A 20,019-nucleotide genomic window follows, 5' to 3' on the forward strand; every position below is an offset into this window, starting at 1 on the left:
CTCTATCAAACACACCAGCACATGCATCCTGGAAGCAGCAGAAGGGAAAGAAATGGATAAAAGGAATAACTGAAGGATGGCTAAAAATTTACAAATTTTGACAAGAGCTTTACTCAGCAAGCTCTAAGAAGGATACACTCAAAGAGATTCAAACCTAGGAAGACCACACTCAGAGGCTAAGACAACCCTAGGGAAGAATCCTGACAGCAGAGAGAGACTCGTGACTGGTCACATACAGAGCTCCTCAGAGAGAAAAAAGTTGGCTCTCTATCAGAAACCTCGAGTCCAGAGGCCGTGGGATAATGTTTGCTAAGTGACGAAAGCAAGCTGTGTTCCCAAATTGGACACCAGCACAACTAGTCATCAAGAATAAAGGAAGAATTAATGTAAAACAACAACAACAACAAAAACATAGCTCTCGTTCCTTCCAGGGTCTACACAGCCCCCATCAAAATGCTACCTGGATCTTGAACTTCTAATGTCTAGAATGGTAAGAAATAAGCCTTGTTATCCACTGACTAGCCCTGCTGTTATATTTGTTACCTCAACTAGGTAAATGTTCACAGCAGACGTGTGTGTGTGTGTGTGTGTGTGTGTGTGTGTGTGTGTGTGTATTCCTAACTGCCCAACATTCATCACTTGATGTATAGATAAGGGATGTGGCATACCCATGCAATGGTGTATTATCTGGCCCTCAAAGAGACTGAGGTATCAATAAATACTACAACAAATAACCTTGAAAACATCAAGAGTGATAGAAAGCAGGCACGAAGAGCTTTGTACTACGTAGTTTGGTTTATACAATGTCCACAAGAGATAGATCTATAGACACAAAGGTAGATTAGTGCTTTCTAGAGGCTAAGGAAATGGGAAGTTAGGGAATCACTGCTAATGGGCACTGGTTTCTCTCAGAAGGTATACTGGTTACTTTTCATTGCTGAAAAATACTGATAAATACTATGAGCGAGGTAACTTCTAGAAGGGTTTAGTCTGGCTTACAGTTCCAGAGAGGTTAAGTGTCCATCATGGCCAAGAGACATGTCTGCAAGTGGCCGGGATAGTGGCTGGAGCTGGAAGCTGAGAGATCACATCTCTACCACAAGCAGGAAGTAGAGAGAGCAGATTGGAAGCGGGGTGAGACTACATAATCTCCAAGCCCTTTGCCCATGATGTAATGACTCCAGCAAGGTCACACTTCTCAAACCTCCCCCAACAGCGCCACCAACTGGAGACCAGGTGTTAGGATGCCTGAGCCAATGGGGAACATTTCTCATTCAAACTACCACATTCCACTCCCTGGCCTCCATAGGCTTATGGCCATATCATAAAGCAAGATGTATGTAGTCCAACATCTCAAGGCTCCATAGTTCTTAAAATTTTTTTTAAATACTGCTTAAAAGTCCAAAATCCAAAGTCTCTTTTGAGACTCAAGGCGATCTCTTAATTCGATCTGCCCTCATAGAATCAAAATGCAAATTACATACTTCTAACATATAATGGTTCAGACTATATGTTACCATTTGAAGAGAGAGGAATTGGGGGCATAGTGAGGAAATACTGGACCAAAGGAAGACCAGAACCCAGCAGGTCAAACAACAAATCCCACAGCTCCAAATCTGGTGCCTGGGACTTTAGTTTCAAAGGGCTTAGACGGCTCTGTCCATCCAACTTTGCTGGCTGCAAGAGACAACCCTCTCGGACTGGTTCCACTCCCTGTTTGCAGCTCTTCTTGGCAAATATCTCATGGTTCTGGCATCTTCAACATCTTGGGGTCTCCACTGTAACCCAGGCTTCACTTTCCAAGTTTCACAAAAGGGCTTCTCAGGGCCTTCATGGAAGGACTCCTCTACCACACTCTGCCCGTGCCTCAGTGGCTTTTCGAAACTGTGGAGGAAGAAACCATACCCCTTCTCTCGTTCACCTTTTAGCCTTTAAAGCCAGCACCATGTGAACCACACTGCCAGCTCTGGCTGCCAGCGGGGGATGGTCATTGCCCCCCCCCCCCCCCGAACCACATTAGCAGCAGCTTGTGTTCACATTTGCTTTCTAGAAGCAGAGAATGCCTTAGGTCTTTTCTTTTCAACAATTAAAAGCTCAGGAGGGAGGGTCTTGCTCTGGGTGAACCCTTCCTTCCCTTTATTTCAGTGTAGAGCAGACCTCTCCTTAGTGCGGCTAATCTCCCTAACAACTACAGCCTTTCTTCTAGCACATTCCTTGGCTATAATATTAAGCTTCCTTAGGGTCCCTTTTCTCTCAAAACTACCTTTTGTATTCTTGTTCCACTTGCTCCTTTTCATTATAAATATGCACGAGTCATTAATAATAACCATGCCACAGAGTCAATATCATGATGTCATATTGCCTCTGCCAAAAAAAAAAAAAAAAAAAAAAAAACTTACTCCATTAATTTTTAATTTAGTGTTAGGCAAGTTCTCAGGACATGGACAGAAAGCAGCAAGATTCTTTGCCAAAATATCTCAGGAATGGCATCTGGCCCTATAGCTAATATTGTTTCCTTCTGAAACCTCTGAAGCTGGGCCTCCAAGTCCATACTGTTCTCAGTACTACTGTCTTCTAGGGTCCCACTAGTATGGCCCTTTTAGGTCCTGCTTACTGCATTTAATTGAAGCTTTTCTAGCCCAAAGTTCCCAAGTCTTCCACAATCCTCCAAAAATCAACATGGTGAGATTCTTCACAGCAACAGCCCACTCTCTGGTACCAACTTCTATATTAGTTCCATGTCTGTTGACATGATAAAACACCATGGCCCAAAGTAACTTACTGGAAGAAAAGGTTTATTTTGGCTTATAGTAAGTTCCAGGGGGGTGAGAGTTTATTATGGCGGGGAGGCATGGGAGCGAGCGGCAGGATGATGGGAGGAGCAGGAAGCTGAGAAATCACACCTTAACCGCCAGCATGGAGCAGAGAGAGTGAAGCAAGGCAAGGCTATGAACTCTCAAAGCTCACCCCTAGTGGTGCAGTTCCACCACCAAGGCTGCCCTGCCTAAACCTTCTAAAACAGTGCCAGCAACTGGGAACCAAGTGTTCAAATGCCTCACCCTATGGGGGACATCCTTATCCAAACCACCACAAGAGGTGATAAAATGTCCTAGAATGAGGGTAGTGATGATGGTAAAAGTCTGTAAATGTATTTAAAAGTCTGGGTTATAACACTTTACATGGGTGCATTTTATAGTAAATCTATGAATAAATAAAAAAGATATTTAAGGTTAAATGCACACCTTCTTGGCGGGGGAGAGGGGACGGAAATACCTGTAGTACTTTCTACTTAGGTGCTGCATGTTTCTAGAAACACCCATCTTAAATGTATTTTGTAGTGCTATAAATATGTGATTAAAATATAATGAAGGTAAAGAAATTTAGTTAAGCACAAAACTGAGTATAATTCTTTCCAAAGTGTAAAGCGTGGCACACAGCCAAGCAACACACTGTTACTTAAAGGTAACTGTCCATTCTCTTTCTCAAATTGAGCGATGGACCACCATTCCTTATATCTCAAATACATTTTCTATTCTTAGGAATCTAATACATGTATTAAAGAACTGAGAATATTTAAAACTTAGATATTATAAGCATTTAAAGACATTTATAATAATAAAGTAAAACCACATAGTTTTGGACACAGGCAGTATGCCCCTAAGACTCTCATTCCATTTCCCATAATCTGTGTGACGTGTCAGGTAATATGTGACTATCACGGTTACTTCATGAAAGGTTTACAAGTACCAGAGATGGCCTAATGGGTAACAGTGCTTGCTCTTTGGGCATCTCATCACCAGCATCCATGTGAAATCCAAGCATGACTGCATATACCTAATACTCTAATACTGAGGGGTAGAGACAGCATGATCCCCTGAGCTCAATGGTGGGCCAACCTAGGAGAAAAGGTGAACTTCTGGTTCATTGAGAGATGCTGTCTCAAGGTGGTAAGGCTGACAGTGAGAGAGGAAGACACACCTTCTGCTCTGGCTTCTATGTGCTCACATACTCCTGTGCATGGACCACAGCCAGTATCCAACACACACACACACACATACATACACACACACACACACACACACACACACACACACACACACAAACACACACACACACAAACACACACACCACACACACACTGCCCCACACATACACACATACAAATGGACCTTGCAAAAGTGAAGCCTGCTCAATCTAAAGCTCTATTCTGAGAGGCCATGTGGGAATGGAACAACATTAGCCCAACAAAGAAGCCACAGACAGAGGGAAAAGGTGCCCACATTCAGTCCTTGGCTGCAAATTCTTTTTCACGAGGAGATAGAGGACTTCAAACAGACATCTTGGGCACACTGGCTCTGCAGCCTGCCAGGGGACTAGGTAATGTGTCCATATATCAGTACGACAAGCAAACATCCCATCTCAGAGCCAGGCCGACATGCTCAAGGCTTGAAAAATGTCATCACCTCATCACTGAAGCCCAGGAACCGCAACCTGCCTCTTACACCTGGACTGAGGCCAGTCTATCAGGAGACAGTGTCCTGCATAGTGAACATCCAAAGCAGATGCCCATGATAACACAGCACAATGCAGCGTGCCCCAGCACCCAGGGGCCCCCCTTGGGGGGAGCTGGTATTTGAATGCCAGTATCAACCACAAACAGAGTCTTGGGTACTTGATTATGCCCACTCTGACATTATAAGGAATAATTTTGTAAAAGTAAAAAACACCAAACCAGAACCGAGTTACTGGAGTTTCCGATCATGCAACTCTTCATAGAATTAAAAAAAAAAAAAAAAAAAAGTCAATTCTAAACACAGCTTTTTTACTGGAACCCTAGGAATTCAGAGCTTTTCTTGGCCCAGGTTTGCAAGGCTGTGGAACATCCCTCAAGAGTTCAAGGGCAGCCTTATCTCGTTCCTTTTCATAGGAAGAACTATCTTTAAATGCCAGAGTGTTTTTTTTAAAATCCTAGTCATAATGCCCCTGTCAGAGGCAGTGCTGGATTATCTGAGAAAAACATTTCCATTTCTTTCGTTCCTCTTCTCAGAACAAGGAGAGGGATCGTGCAATGAACTCCTGCGGTGAGTTCTCCTGTACCAAGATGGTCTAAGACCCAGGGAACACCCTCATGACCTATCAGTGTGGAGACAAGGGTCAAAGAGAGATCACCTCCAGGTGCAGTTATCCTGATTGAGATAGCCGTAGAGGAAGCAGGCCACGCCCACCACAGCTGCAAGCAGGAGCATCTGCGTGTAATAGCCCAGCCAAGCAAAGTAGATTCCAATCTTCTCTCCGTAATACTTCCTGGAGGGAGGGAGGGAGGGAGAGAGAGAGAAGATATTTTTAGAGGATCTTCACTGTGCAGCTTCATCTTAGCATGGCTGCTTGGTTTCTAAGCAAAGGAGGCTTTTTATATAAAAACTCCGATTCGGTTCACCCCCCTAACACACTCGCTTCCACAGTGGCGCCTAAGTTTAACTATGGAACAGGAAGGATGTTCCATGCGCAGACACAGAGTGAATTTAAAAGTGACCAATGAAGGGAACAGTGCCACAGAGGGGCCAGATAGGCTGGTCCCTTGTTCTTAGTGAAGACGAGCACCATGTTACCATCTCCGAAAGACCCTTTAGTATGTGAGAGTCCTCTGCCTATTCAGCTACTGGCTATTACGTACTCAGAGAAAATGTAAGCAGCACAGTGTAAAACCTGAACCTCACCGCTGATACAGTGGCCTTCCCTTGTGTGGGGGTACATCCTGGTACCTGTGACGCCCGGATGGTGCCACCCCACATACCAACTGTGGCTTCTCTCTACACAAACACACCCCCTCTGGTGCACTAAGAGAAAGCCAGTTGGAAAATAGGAGTCATTCTTTTTCACAAAACAGTACCGTCTTTCTGACCACAAGACGCAGGCAAAAACTATTCCTGCTAGGGCGGCAAGTGAGGCCCATCTAAAAAATACACTTTCTTAGATGTATTTATTTATTATGTATATAACATTCTGCCTCCATGTACCCTTGCAGGCCAGAAGAGGGCACCAGATCTCATTACAGATGGCGGTGAGCCACCATGTGGTTGCTGGGAATCGAACTCAGGACCTCTGGAAGAGCAGTCAGTGCTCTTAACCTCTGAGCCATCTCTCCAGCCCTGCCTGGCAGCTTCTGTACCTGTCAGTTTCTGTCTTGGTCTGTGGACACAAGTGAGACTTCTGAGGGGCTGCGGGTTCAGCATGGAGAGCCCAGCCAGTCTCCTTGGGCCTCACCTAGTGGGAACTCAGCTGTGCGCACAGCCTAGATTCCTGGGAGGCTGGACCAGCTCCTAAGACAAAGGTCTGTCCAGCACCACAGGCTGCAAAGGAAGGCAGGAGCCACATGGAGAGGAGTTAGGACATGAGAGGGGCAGAGGACGACATTTTCATATGCCTGGGGCTTGGTGTCTGCCTCGTGGACAGCCAGAAAATAGCAGGCTTGGGACAGTGCCTGGAGGTAAGACCTTGGCCAGGGTTTGGGCCATTCTGGCCTGTCTTCTCTTTTCTATGTTCTTGTTCTGCTTTGAAAGAGGCTTGAGTGACACCAAAGAGCTCATGGGCTGGAAGCCTGCTCCCCAGTGTGGAGGGATTACAGGGTGGGGGACCTTTAACAGCAGACCCTAGGGGGAGGTCGGAAGGCATTATGTAGGTTCTCGTGCAACCATTAGGACTACATCAAGAGGACTACATCATGTCTCACCATGAGTTCAACCCTCCTTGTCCCCAATGTCCCTGCCATGAGACCACTTGCCCTAAGAAGACACATCCAGCATGTCCCTCACTAGAGACAGTCTGGATTCAGTGTCCCCCAAACTGTGGGTTAAATAAACCTCTGTTCTTTATAAAGTAACCTGACTCAGGTATTTTGTTACCCTAATGCAATCTAGGCTAACACAACTCTTACAAGTCATATATTTTGGACATGATGTATTTAAAACTGGGATCCTTAGAAGCTGAATGGTCAAATTTTTCAATGGTAAAAAAAAAAAAAATACTCTGCCACATTTAGGTAAATGGCCAAGCAGTCTCCATGTGGCTATTCAGTGACAGAGGATTCAACTCTTCTGAAGGCATCCCTGGTACAATGGAGTCAAAGCCAGAAGGGCTTTCCAGATCTGTAATAGAGCGCTGTCTCTTATTGTGAACCTGAGAGTACAAAGGATAATTTCAGATGTGAGAGTCTCTGGTCATTGTCCTTCTTCACTAAAATGATCCTAGCCGCTAATATCAGTTTAAAAATTCAGCTTTGACTATTCTGCTTCGGTGTCAGGGTCTCACTGCGTAGCTCAGGCTAGCAGTGTTGAGATTTCAGGTGAGCCCTACCAAGTCTGGCAGCTGGCAATTAAAAGGAGCCGTCAGTCCCCAGCTGCTCGACCCTCCTCACCCCACCAACTACTGTCCAGATGCACATTTCAATTATGTTTCACTCTATACACTGCCTTTCCACTCTGGAGTACAAGCCCCTGCCTCATGCACACATACACCTCTGTTTCCATCCCCTTAGCATCATTGTTTTGGTCAATTGGTACCTCTGCTTTGCATGGCTAAGACTGTAAACACTCTTCAGAGCTGAGTCCAGTAGCCTGCTAGGTTCTTCTTCCTCTGAACACTTTGTTCTCTCGGGAGTTAACGGTCCTCCTAATGAACAAATCTCTCTAGACTGCTCCCAACCTGGACTTTGGGAGGCTGACCGAACTTTCTACTGAACTTTTTCCTATCCTATTTTTATTTTCCCAAAAGCTGTTATTTTATTCTACAGTGATCTTGGCTGCCATCTACTCAAACTTTATCTTCTTTTCTCAATCTGAGGTCACTAAGGGGCCACTGGAGGAACTTTTCTTTTCTGGGCCAAGGCAGCTTCCCACAGATCCATCTTTCTAGTGTGCTTGGCTCACTTTTACAGAAAGAAAATTCCCCCCTTTTAACGATCCCAGGGAACTGGAGACAAAGGTCAACAGCCTGGGTTTGTGAGAGGTCACTGATGAGGCAGAGAAGAGAACATGTGGGATGGGGCTGGGATAGTGAACAAATGCACCTGACTTACTTAAAATAAGACCGCTGCAGTACAGTCAGACGCAACTGCTTTCCTCTAGAAGGAAATTGATAAAATGGAAACTTCACAAGGATGACAACCTCAACTATAGTCAATCTTCCATCCTTGGGTCCTGCACCCAGGGATTCAGGCAACTGCTCACTGAAACCATTGGGGGAGTCTACAGCTATACCACGCTGAAGGCACCCAGTCTAGCCTGAAGACACTGGGGCAGACTTCATCTACATTGAGTATTTCCAGACTCTTCTCCCTGATGTCACTCCCTAGACAGCACAGCACCCACATACGTGGTACTTCCACTACTTTAGGGATTATGAATGATGGAAAGATGAGTTAAGGTTTATGGGAGGAGGGGCACAGGGCATGTAAAGGCCTTTCATGTAAGGAACTTGAACGGGTCTCCTTATTCTCAGAGGCTCTGGAAAACCAGCTCCTCATGAATGCCCAGGGAAACTGTGTCTACATGTATAATATCTACATACTATTTTATCTACTGGGTCATCAGAGTCCACAGAAGCACCTCTGTGAGACAATGACCCAGACAATGGTAAAGGAGGGCGGGCTGAGGGGGGTCAAATGAGATAATTAAACAAATCTTTCTAAAGTAATTAACCTAACAAACAAATTTTAATGGCTGCTGCCTTCACAGAAACAGAGGGCACAGGGCACCGTGCTAACAGAAGCACGCGAGACTGCACACCAAGTATCCCTGCACAAAGCAGGCCACGCCCCCCGGACAAGGAGGACGTCACTGCTGCAAATGCACAGGACAGAGGCCAGCTTCAACATCACAACGCCCCAACCACCAGCTTCTGAACTTTAACTCTGATGCTCTGAGAGACGAGCCGCAACGCAGTCAGGATTTCCTACGAGATCCTTAAATGGCACCCAACAGCAGAAAAACACGGAAAAGAAAGGCTCACACCTTACCGCACAACGAGCTAATGACTCCAGTGCTTATTCCCGTGCAACAGAGGATTCTAAGTCCCCAACAGGCAACCCCTGACCTCTGAGAGAGAAGACAGTCTTTCCATTCGTGGTAGGCTCACATTGATAGTAAGTCACGCTGGCGGCGCCTAGACAGTGTGCTCACGAGGTGACTCAGGACAGAGCCAGCCATGCCACCAAGACCAATTATATTGTTGTCAAGTTGGGGCTGTGAGCCAAGTGAGACAGCTGGACCTGTGGGGGTTGGAAGGGACTAGATTTTTTTTTTTCAGTACCAGGGATCAAATCCAGGGCAAGCCTTAGATAAGTGCTCCACCATTGATCTAAGACTAGACATGGGGGCACATAAACTATGATCCATCCACTCTGGGTCCATAAGAAAGCCTTGAGAAAACACTGGGTATCACGGAGCTGGGTGAGGCCCTCTGGTTGGCAACACTGTTGGGCAGCTGCCGTGTGCGCAGACCCCACAGGGTACCCCTGAGTGCTTCTCACTGGAACGCTCTCTTCTGCTCACCTGATAAGGTCCAAGGGCTGCTTCTTGTATATGCTCCGGGGGTGAGCCCACTCCCTGTACAGGAGGTAACGTTCACTAGGACAGCTGGGGTCCTCCGACTCATAGTTGAACTGGCACTGAGAAGCAGGAGGGAAGAAATAAGCGTCACAGTCCTCAACTTACAAATCCGACTGTTAAATATGGCACTGATGGCCATTTGTGAGAACTGGGGCCCCACCTGCTGGAAGGGACAGCCATGCCATTTAATTCTCCCCCCACCCCCAGACAGGGTTTCTCTGCGTAGTTTTGGTGCCTGTCCTGGATCTCGCTCTGTAGACCAGGCTGGCCTCGAACTCACAGAGATCCACCTGGCTCTGCCTTCCAAGTCCAAGGCATGTGCCACCATCGCCCGCCTGCCATTTAATTCTTAATGATTCTAAAATAAGGGTGATCACTATTGCCCTTGGGGGTTATCTGGGAAGAGAGATGGCAATAGATGCTTGGATAGTGATGCTAGCAGCTGTCGCTTCTAGGGAACAAGGCAGGGGGGTGGCTGGAGCCCCGTGGATGCTGATGTCCTGAAGTGAGGCAGTCCTAATCAATGAGAAAACTGGGCCACTCAAGGCCTCAGAGCCTCACAGTCAAGGAATATTTATCTGAAAGCCCAGCCCTTCTTGGATCGTGGGGGGTGGGGGTGCACCCGGCCACTGGCTGGTGGGCAGCAGGCCACTGCCATAGCCAGTCTTCATCGTCTCTCAGCCCAACAGTTCTGTTGATGACACACAGAAAGTAAGTGGCAAAGACTGTATCATGTCACTCACGCACAGAACCATATCACCATGAAGCCCAGCCTTGGTGAGAGCCCTGATCTTTGTTTGTATGGTGTGAGCTTCCTCCTCACACCACACAGGACCACTCCAGGCTTGGAGATAGAGAAGACCCAGGCACAGGCAAATGTCAAAAGAATATTCTAGGACGGTGGTGCCCCAAACTAACATTTAGAGAATGATGTACAACCGTCCATGAAGCTCAGAAGCTTCCATTGCTAATTTTGCTGGGGCACAGACACAGAACGAACGTTCAGGCTCAGTGACCATGCTGGATCTCCCTGGAGGCTCCTCCGTCTTGGCCATCTTGCCCCTGCCTCCCACTCTCTGCTTCTCCATGTGAATCGAGCCTTTATTTGATGTTCTCGTTTTGTTTTGATACATGGTACATTTTAAGATTCTCTTCACCCACCCATGCACATAACACACAGTAGCAGTGATCAAACTCAGCCTTTGCTTTCTTTGGTTGTGGAGATTTAGAGAAGCTGGTAGTAAATGCAACAAAGTAACAATGTGATTGATGTGGAGTTTAACAGATTTCAATGACAGGATACAGTAACACTTTTAGATCCATAACATCCCCCTACATATGTGGTCATGAAGGACTGGAGTAAGCACATTCAGAATTTTCAGTCCATAGGAGATGCTAGGGGTTTCATCAATCCTCCTGAATCCAGCGGGTCTGTAGCCTTTGAACAGTACTTCCATAATGTCAATAATCTGGGGCTTTGTCACTGTGACGTGAACCCCGATAAGCCCCTGTTTAAAAGCCCTGGTATAGCTTGGAAATAGTATTTTAAGTGAGAAAAGTCTATTTACAGAAAATGTCAAATGAGAATTTCTAACATGTTTCCCTTATGAAAGAAACAAAGGCCCCTGCTTTTTTCCCTGGTAATGACATCTGTCAGTAGTTATGAAAGTAGCTATCACTCAAATGACAGGGACTAATATTTTATATAAATTTAATTAACTCTCAAAACAACTCTACGAGGTAGGAACCATTGCTACACCTTCCTTACTGACAAGGACACGTGGGAGCAGAGAGAACAAGGCCATCTAGCCGGGGGCGGAAGAGTGGGACTCTACTTCCAGACACGCACACAGCCTAAGTGCTGACCTGTGTGATCTGTACTACTGCCACATTGCCCGAGGGAGGGCACTGTGCATTCTCCCTAGTCCTTTAAACCCTGTACCATCTCTATGCCTGGGGTCCATCAGTGAGAGTGCTCTGGATCCTTCTTGCCCTGGATGAGGGATCACAAAGACATTGTCTTTGTCTTATTGAGGAGGAGACAGACAGAAGGTCTAGGAGTCTAGTCCTTCCCTGCCAGCACCCGAGTACTCGGCTTTGCCATTTGACTTACATCGTGTAGAGGGAATGCTGCCTTGTAGATTCCAGAACTGACCAGTCTATTGATCCCAAATTTGCTAACGTTGTTCATCACTTGGTATTTGACTCGAGAGAGGATGAAATAAACCTAAAAAGATTCCAAAGCAGACCACGTCATTTTTTTTGTGTGTGTGGTAGAACTAGCTCATGCAATCAGTTCATTACCATAGCAGAAATCTTTCCGCACTGAAATAATACCAATAATACAAATAATAGTATCTTTTATCTTTTAAAAGCAGAACCACAACAACCCAACCGAGTGGCTAATTATTCAACAACAGATTTCAAATCACACCAAAACGGAAACCGTAGTCTGTTCAGACGTACAATGCGGCTTCTCGTGGCAGGGTTGAAAAAGGAGTCTCTGTCAAGGATGTAGAAATCATTCATGCGGCTCTTCTCAAAGGGCGCAGTGAAGAACTCCTGCTCCGGCTTGATGACACTCTCGTTCACGCGGAGGACCTTGGTGAACCAGTTGAGAGTGCCGAAGGGTGAGCGGATTTTCAGGTCATTGGGCTTCAGGGGGAGCTTGATGTGCATGATCTCAGCGTAGGTGCAGAGTACCTCCCAGGGTGCGTGCACTTTTACAAACACAAGTTTGTCATCAGAAACCTACGAAGGGACAACAGAAACCAAACTACTGTTTTCACAGTTGTGGTGATGTACTGTGTCCCCCCCCCCCCAATGAAATTCATCTGAGGATCAGAGGAAAAAAGCCAGCCACTGTAGTAGACATAGAAGTTAGGCAGTGGTAGCCCACGCCTTTAATCCTATCACTTGAGAGGTGGGGATCTGTGCTGTGGGATGTTCTGTATGTCCTGTGGGAGCCCGTTCTCGGTCGGGTTCCTCGTGGCTTTACCCAGCAGGTCCACATAGAGGATGATTAGGACCACGAGCCTGACCAGCAGGTCTGCATAGAGGATGATTAGGACCACGAGCCTGAGTGCAGGTGTCTGAGATGGTCTGCACTTGGCTGTGCTGTGGGATGGTCTGTATGTCAAGCTGCTCTTATTGGTCAATAAATAAAACACTGATTGGCTCATGGCTAGGCAGGAAGTATAGGCAGGACTAACAGAGAGGAGAAATAAAAGAACAGGAAGGCAGAAGGAGTCACTGCCAGCCACCACCCTGACAAGCAGCATGAAAAGATGCCGGTAAGCCATGAGCCGAGTGGCAGGGTATAGATTTGTAGAAATGGATTAATTTAAGCTATAAGAACAGTTAGCAAGAAGCCTGCCACAGCCATACAGTTTGTAAGCAATATAAGTCTCTGTGTTTACTTGGTTGGGTCTGAGAGGCTGTGGGACTGGCGGGTGACAAAGATTTGTCCTGACTGTGGGCAAGGCAGGAAAACTCTAGCTACAGATCTGTCTGGATCTCTGTGAGTTGAAGACCACACTGGGAACAGAGCCAAGTGTGGTGACACACGCCTTTAATCCCAGCACTAACCATAGAGGTCTGGAGGTCTGTACAGACAGGCAGGAAGTGACAGAGCTGGGCGGAAAGAGTAAGTGATGTAGTTGGACAGAGAGCAAACTCCCAAGCACAGTGGTTCATTTCCAGGTGATGTGCAAGCTCCCAAGCTCAGTGGTTCGCAAAGGGTTTCAAATAAAGTAACACTTACTGATCTTGTTGCTTCCAGCTGCAGGCCATGACAGATGAGGTTAGACTCATATGCTTGTCTTTTCCTCTGAAAGAGAAACAAGAATATATGTTAGACTGCCAGTTTTAGCAGAAAAGACTAATTTTTTTTTTAAGAAAATAGCCAAGTATTTTGGCCTTGAAGAGACACATTTGCTCAAAATGGGACAGAGGCAAGAGAGTGTACTGGATTCCCTATGCTCTCTAGAGGGCCATGGACTGGCTGGCTGGGGCTTTGGTCCTTTAGAGGTACATAAAAATTACTGTGGCACAATCTCTGGCTCCCAAGAGGACACAAAAGAAATGTGATGTTATTTTTTAAAGATTCCAAATTTTTAAACTTTTATTTCTATACTATATATTCAAATGATTCAGTATTAGATGCATATAGATTTTAAACACACACACACACACAATCTATGCATGCCTTAATTAAGTCCACACAACAATACAAACAACTCTAGTAAGATTCAAAGTATTTGCAATGAAATGTTCAGAAAATCATATACATGTCAAGGTCTCCAAACTAGGGAACTATCTTCTAATATGCTCCTTTATTCCAGAAGAGGGCATCAGATCCCACTGCGGATGGTTGTGAGCCACCATGTGGTTGCTAGGAATTAAACTCAGGACCTCTGGAAGAGTAGCCAGTGCTCTTAACCACTGAGCCATCTCTCCAGCCTCCAGAATTTCCATTTCTGATAATGGCTAGAGATGAGTTGAGGCAAACCCTCTCACTGAAGACAAGTTGTGTTTTTGTTTTGTTTTTTTTTTGTTTTGTTTTTTTTTGTTTTGTTTTTTTTTAAACAACTCCATCAGCCACATGCTGCCAGATGGAGATCATGATAATCCGGGGGAAACAGTCAGCCACTTTCCCCAGGGAGTACCACTTCCGATTTGTTACTGAAAGTTGCAGAGAAGGCCCTGAGCTGCTCTGCCCCAAACACAGAAAGCTCCTATTAACATACGATGTGGACAGCCAGTATGTGGCTGACCCTGAGTCCATGTGGGACCCCGATAACACTCTACAGAAACATTGGAACCAAAAATGGTTTTATTTGTCCTCAATGATCGCACAGTTCTAATAATAAGCAAATACCACTTTGTGCACATTCAAGATAACTCGAGAGACACCCAAACAAACACTAGAACTTCCTCAAAGAGCACCCGGCTGGCCTGAAGGCTCGAGGCTTTCCCACCTGCTTTCACCAAGTGCTAGGACCCTCTGAGGCCATCCTCGCTGCCTCTCCAATAATCTTTGGGCATTTTGATCTTTTCTACCCCTGGGCTGTCTTATTTCCAGCTCGCCTCAGTCAGTGACTCAGTTGACTCTTAGCTCAACAGCACGTCGTCATCTAGAGTCTAACCCTCATGTTGGTTCTCTCACGGCAAGGCAGCCTTGTTCCTGACCACGTCCTCACAAGTGAAGAAAAACACTCGGGTTCGGTGGAGATTGAATGAGAATGGCCCCCATAGGTGCAGATGCGTGGATGTTTTGGTTCCCAGTTGACAGAACTACTTGAGAAGGGTTAGGAAGTGCGGCCTTGTTGGAGGAGGTGTGTCACTGGGGGTGGGCTCTGAGGCTTCAAAAGCCCACAGCAGGCCCAGTCTTAGTCAGTCAGTCAGTCAGTCTTCCCTTCCCTCGTGTGTGTGTGTGTGTGTGTGTGTGTGTGTGTGTATTGTGTCTGTGTGTCTGGGTGTGTGTGGGGGCATGTCTATGTGTGTGCCTGGGTATATGTGTATGCTGCTTTTCACCAAAATGATAGAAATTCTTAACTATACTGAAAAAAAAATAACAGGTTGAAGTTGTTAAGATTTATAGTGAGAATGCATCTTCCATGAAATCGTGAAGGGAAAGGAATGCATGGTAGTTTGCTGTCAAAGTTCACACTGCTGATGTTAGAGCTAGAGTACATGACACATTTACTGGAAAAGCAGTGTGTGTGTGTGTGTGTGTGTTCACGTGAGCACGCACGTGCACATGTGCATTCACAGAGCTAGTTTGGTATTTGGTACTGTCTATGACTTGGGACATCCACTGGGGTCTTGAAATGCATCTCACATATGCATTTAGTATAAGCACACTCAGTATGCATTTATCAGTTTATGATATAAACATTTACTAAGGTCTTGTTATTTTTCGGGGAACTGGCAAACTTCTCAAGACATATGGATATTTTTCCAAGTCTGCTATAGAGGATCTAGAGAAACTGCCCACGACCTCAGACTTTCTCCCAGTTGAGAACAAAAGCACTGACTTCCATGTTTCAAGGCAAAGCAACTGATTCCTGTTGTTTTCTATGGACATTCCGGGTCCTTGCAAGAGCCTGTCTCCACCACAGCAGGCATGCGCAGATGTCCTTGCGCCTGGAGCAGTGCTTCTCAACCTGGGGGTCACAACCCCTTTTGGGGGTTACATATCAGGTATCCTGCATATCAGATATTTATATTATGATTCACAACAGTAACAAAATTACAGTTATGAAACAGCAACAGAGTAATTTTATGGTTGGGGGTGGGGTCACCACAACATGAGGAACTGTATTAAAGGGTCGCAGCGTTAGGAAGGCTGAGAACCACTGTTCTAGTGTCCTGTAAAGTTTAGCTCTATTCCAGACCCTGTGTCCTGAGTGGTTTTTTTGTTGTGGTGGTGCAGGTTGTTTGTTTTTTTGTTTTGTTTTGTTTGGCAAGTTAACACAAGTTAGAGTTATGTGAGAGGAGGAACCTCAATTGAGGAAATTGCATCAACCAGATTGCTTGTAGGGCATTTTCTTTATTAATGATTGATATGGGACGGCTCTGCCCAATGGGGTCGATGCCATCCCTGGGCAGGTGGCCTTGGGTTCTATAAGAAGGCAGGCAGAGCAAACCATGAGCAGCAAGCTAGTAAGCAGCTCCCCTCCATGGCATCAGCTCCTGCCTCCAGGTTCCCACCCTGATCCCTGCCAGGGGTGGGTTGTGACCTGAGAGTTGTACAATGACACACACCTCCCCTTCCCGAGCTGCTGTTGGTCATGGTGTTTACCGCAGCAGTGGTATCCCTAACTAAGATATCCTGAATTGGAAACCAAGGGCTATTATGCAAAGTAGAACTCATTCTTGGGGGCGGGGGGATGAGGGTGATGTCAACTCCAGAGACAGACTTAATGGAAAGCTGTTGGGGACCCCAGTGGTGGCAGGGATTTCATTTCATGGTTTATCAGTCACTTCTCCGTCAGTGTGACAAAATTCCCAACAGAAATCACGTAAAGGAGGAAGGCTAGTCACGGCGGGGAAGGCAGGAAGGCGCGGCAGTACTTACGGTGGCGGGGGTGGGTAGTGGTGGCCTGTTCACATGGCGGTGGATAAGAGGAAGCACGGGCCAGAACCAAAGGTGAATACAACCTTCGAGACCCTGTCCCTCATGAGCCCCTCTGCCAGCTAAGCCCTTACTTCCTGAGACTTCCACAGCCTTCTTATATAGTAGCACTATAAACTGGGGAATGAGAGCTAGTGGGGGACATTTCAGATCAAAATCTAAGAGATACAAAGACTCGGGCTCGAGCAGGTAGGTCTTAAAGACAACAGAGGTGCCAGTCAGAAGCGGGTCATCTCCTGCAGGTTAAGGAGTATTTTAATAAAGGTGAGTGGCCCTGTTCCAGATCCCCTGCTCCACTACATTCAGGACCATCATGTTCAGCTGTCTCCTTTCTGGTCACCAGCCACCCACCAGGGAACTGTCCCATATTTCCAAGGTGCTCCTGATGCTTGGCCCCTCACCAGCAGAACCCATTCTCTGTGGGCTAGCTTCCTTCTTGATAGAGACAATGGTGGCCACTCACTGAACACCTATGGGTTTCTTCCTTTCTGCCCATTAATTGCTGATGCCATCTCTCTCTTTGTGGCATCTGAATTCCCCCCTTTAATTGCTCTCCTTCAGCTTCCTGGGTCATCTTTTCTATTTCCTCACTGCTCTTACCTGTCAGAAAAAAAAAAAATCACTTTAAATGCTTTCCATTCTAAGACTATCAAATCTCCCATGGGCCTCTCTTACCATTCCTGCCCCTTGAGATGCTGATATTTTAATATCAGCATCATTAGTACTTAATACAGGCCTATAAAATAGTCTGTGTACCATAAATGTCTGATGGATGAGTAAACGGAGTGTGCTGTAGACGAACGGTTCCCTGTTACTCAGAAACGGACTGGCAAGTTCAGAGGACCACAGTGTAACAACTCGGCTCCTTCATCCTTAACCCGAGACTCGTGGGTACTGCAGGGTCTGGTGGAGGGGGAGAGGTACAGTTTCGTCTTGGGGTACCCAAACAGCAGAGAGCACAGGGCTTCCAGAGCATGTGAAATTTCCAGACTCCTCAGAGAGTTTGGTGATAGGACAGAAGAGGTAAGGTCCCGAGAGCGAGGCTATCCTCCCATCAAGCACACCCAGCAGACCGCTCCTGACTGGCTCTTGTCAGCTGCAGGGCACACTGTGTGGTGCAAGCCAGAAGCGGTCCGTTCTTCCACATTGGTCTTTTCTGAATGGAGGTTGTAACTCCTCACTACTCTCACGGGGGCACTCTCCTCTCAGATTCTCCTCTATTTCCAACAGCCCCTTCAGCTTTCACAGTTTGGATTTCCCTTTATTCCTGGGTTAGAGTCAAAACTCTTCCGTTTACCACTTCTGTGATGTTGGGCAATACTCTGAGGTAAGTATCATTGTTTTCCTCTCTAAAGTCCATGAAGAAATCACTTCCCCTTAGGGTTAAAGATTAAATGTGACTCCAGGTTTACAGTGTAATACGAGATGCCTGTTACACAATCCCCTCTATTCTCGAGGACTTCGAGAATTACCTCTCCTTTCTAATGTAAGAAATCTGAAAAGACTGGCACTAACCATCCACTCTTCCTCCACACCGTACACCCCGTGACCCCAGTCCTTCCAGTGTCCAGACTGTACCATTTTACAGGGATGCTTCGAATGGATCTTCACCTCTAGTTGCCTGGCCCTCAGCCTTTCAGACTCACGCATGCATTGTGCCCATCCCGACGCTGATCTTTAAACAATGTCTTTGATATCTGCTGAGTATGTATTCTTTTCATCCTCTGAAGGAGATGATGGATCTGTTCAGCTCTTCTCTTCTGCCTCCCTTCTGCGTGTCCCAAGGCCACTGATAGACACTGTAGCACATGTGCCCATCAGAGATGCAGAAAACATAAAAACTTTCTTCAAACTCATTTTCATGCCTTAATAACATTCTTTCAGGGAGCTGGGCTAATTTTATTTAGCCAATCTCAAATTATTAGACATTTAGATTGTTTTTAATTTTTCACGATCATGAAGATCCTTTGTGCACCTTTGATTACTGCCTCAGGGCGCAATACTAGAGGTAGAACTATAAAATCAAGTGTGTTTTGAAAGTCCTTTAGTATGTACAGCCACACTGCCCTCCAGAAAGGTTGCACTAATTTATCTTATTTTAGTTCTTTACAAAGAACTCCCGAGGTATTTACCAGACTTTTCTTCAGATAATTGGTAGAGCTTGGAGTTGGCTTATAATGTCCCCCAAACTATAAATACTTAAACAGTTGATTCAAGGACAGGGCATTTACATTTGCTTCAACATGTTAATATACCACCCTGGTGTTACTTTAACAAGATGGATCCTATTATTTTCCTTGGGCACGTCAATTCACAAAGAACCGGTGGCATATTTTAAAAATTGATCTAACCAGCTTTCGTTGTGTCAAGCAACTGAAGTAAATGAGCATATGTACTCCATTTGTCAAACAGGCACAGAGCAGAAAGTGACTGCTCACTTCAAAGACCTCTGAAGTCTGAGTTAAAATCATCATCTTTACTTCTGGGTAGAAATCACACTTGCATCAGTAACCATTCTTGACATCTGAAAAATTAGTGCAGAATGTCTTCTGTGTTAAAACCAAAGACAAGTCATATTGCACATTGACTAACATAGCCATTGCTAAAAAATTATTAAATAATTACCTGAAGACACACTTTTAACTAAAATTTATCTCAGAGGCTTGCTGGGAAATCTTACGTATGAGACCTATATCTTTACTATGCTCTCTGATATGGATTTGGCAGGAAAAAAAAAAACAGACTTACAGTTTCTCTCTCTCTCTTTTTTTTAAATTGAGTCATAAAGTAAATTGTGCTGTAAATCCCTACATCTTCATGGAAGCAAATCTGTCAGCATTGCAATGAGATCTAACTTCTTTATGCACAGAATTCTGGGAAAGCCAAAGTGACGAGCCAAAGTTACTAATCATTGTGATGATGTGTCCCTCACAGAAAGATACACAAGGACTGTCACTGTTGGGAGGGTGGGCTCACAGCTCCAAGTGAAGATGGAAGAGAGCATCTACTACCCACCCTCCAGAAACAGAATTTATTTATAGCTCTCTCTTTTTTTTTTGAGAGATAAATAAAGCTCTCAGAGAAATAAAGAACACTGGGATTAAAACTACAAAGGACAGACTGATATAATTAAAGAAGCCTTCTGTTCCTAAGCACTGTGGATTACCGACTCCATATCTCATTGGCTTAATAACGTGATTGCTATACTGGACTTACCTGTGAATTACACTGTACAAATCCTGATTATAAACAGGAGTCTCTACCATTCCTTCACAG

General features: G+C 45.6%; 1 protein-coding gene across 2 annotated transcripts in view; it reads right to left on the reverse strand.

Moving 5' to 3' along the window:
* Window positions 1-20,019, reverse strand: part of Ano6 (anoctamin 6) — a 187,564-nt gene that overhangs the window by 48,105 nt on the left and 119,440 nt on the right. For both annotated transcript variants that reach the window (XM_028869300.2, XM_028869301.2), the window contains 5 exons: window positions 13,369-13,434; window positions 12,072-12,356; window positions 11,719-11,832; window positions 9,549-9,664; window positions 5,170-5,304 (listed from right to left, as the gene is read on the reverse strand). In XM_028869300.2, the coding sequence (XP_028725133.1) occupies window positions 5,170-5,304; window positions 9,549-9,664; window positions 11,719-11,832; window positions 12,072-12,356; window positions 13,369-13,434 (716 nt within the window). The remainder of the gene's footprint in view (window positions 1-5,169; window positions 5,305-9,548; window positions 9,665-11,718; window positions 11,833-12,071; window positions 12,357-13,368; window positions 13,435-20,019) is intronic.

The sequence above is a fragment of the Peromyscus leucopus genome, chromosome 20, assembly GCF_004664715.2.
Source record: "Peromyscus leucopus breed LL Stock chromosome 20, UCI_PerLeu_2.1, whole genome shotgun sequence".
NCBI lineage: Eukaryota > Metazoa > Chordata > Mammalia > Rodentia > Cricetidae > Peromyscus > Peromyscus leucopus.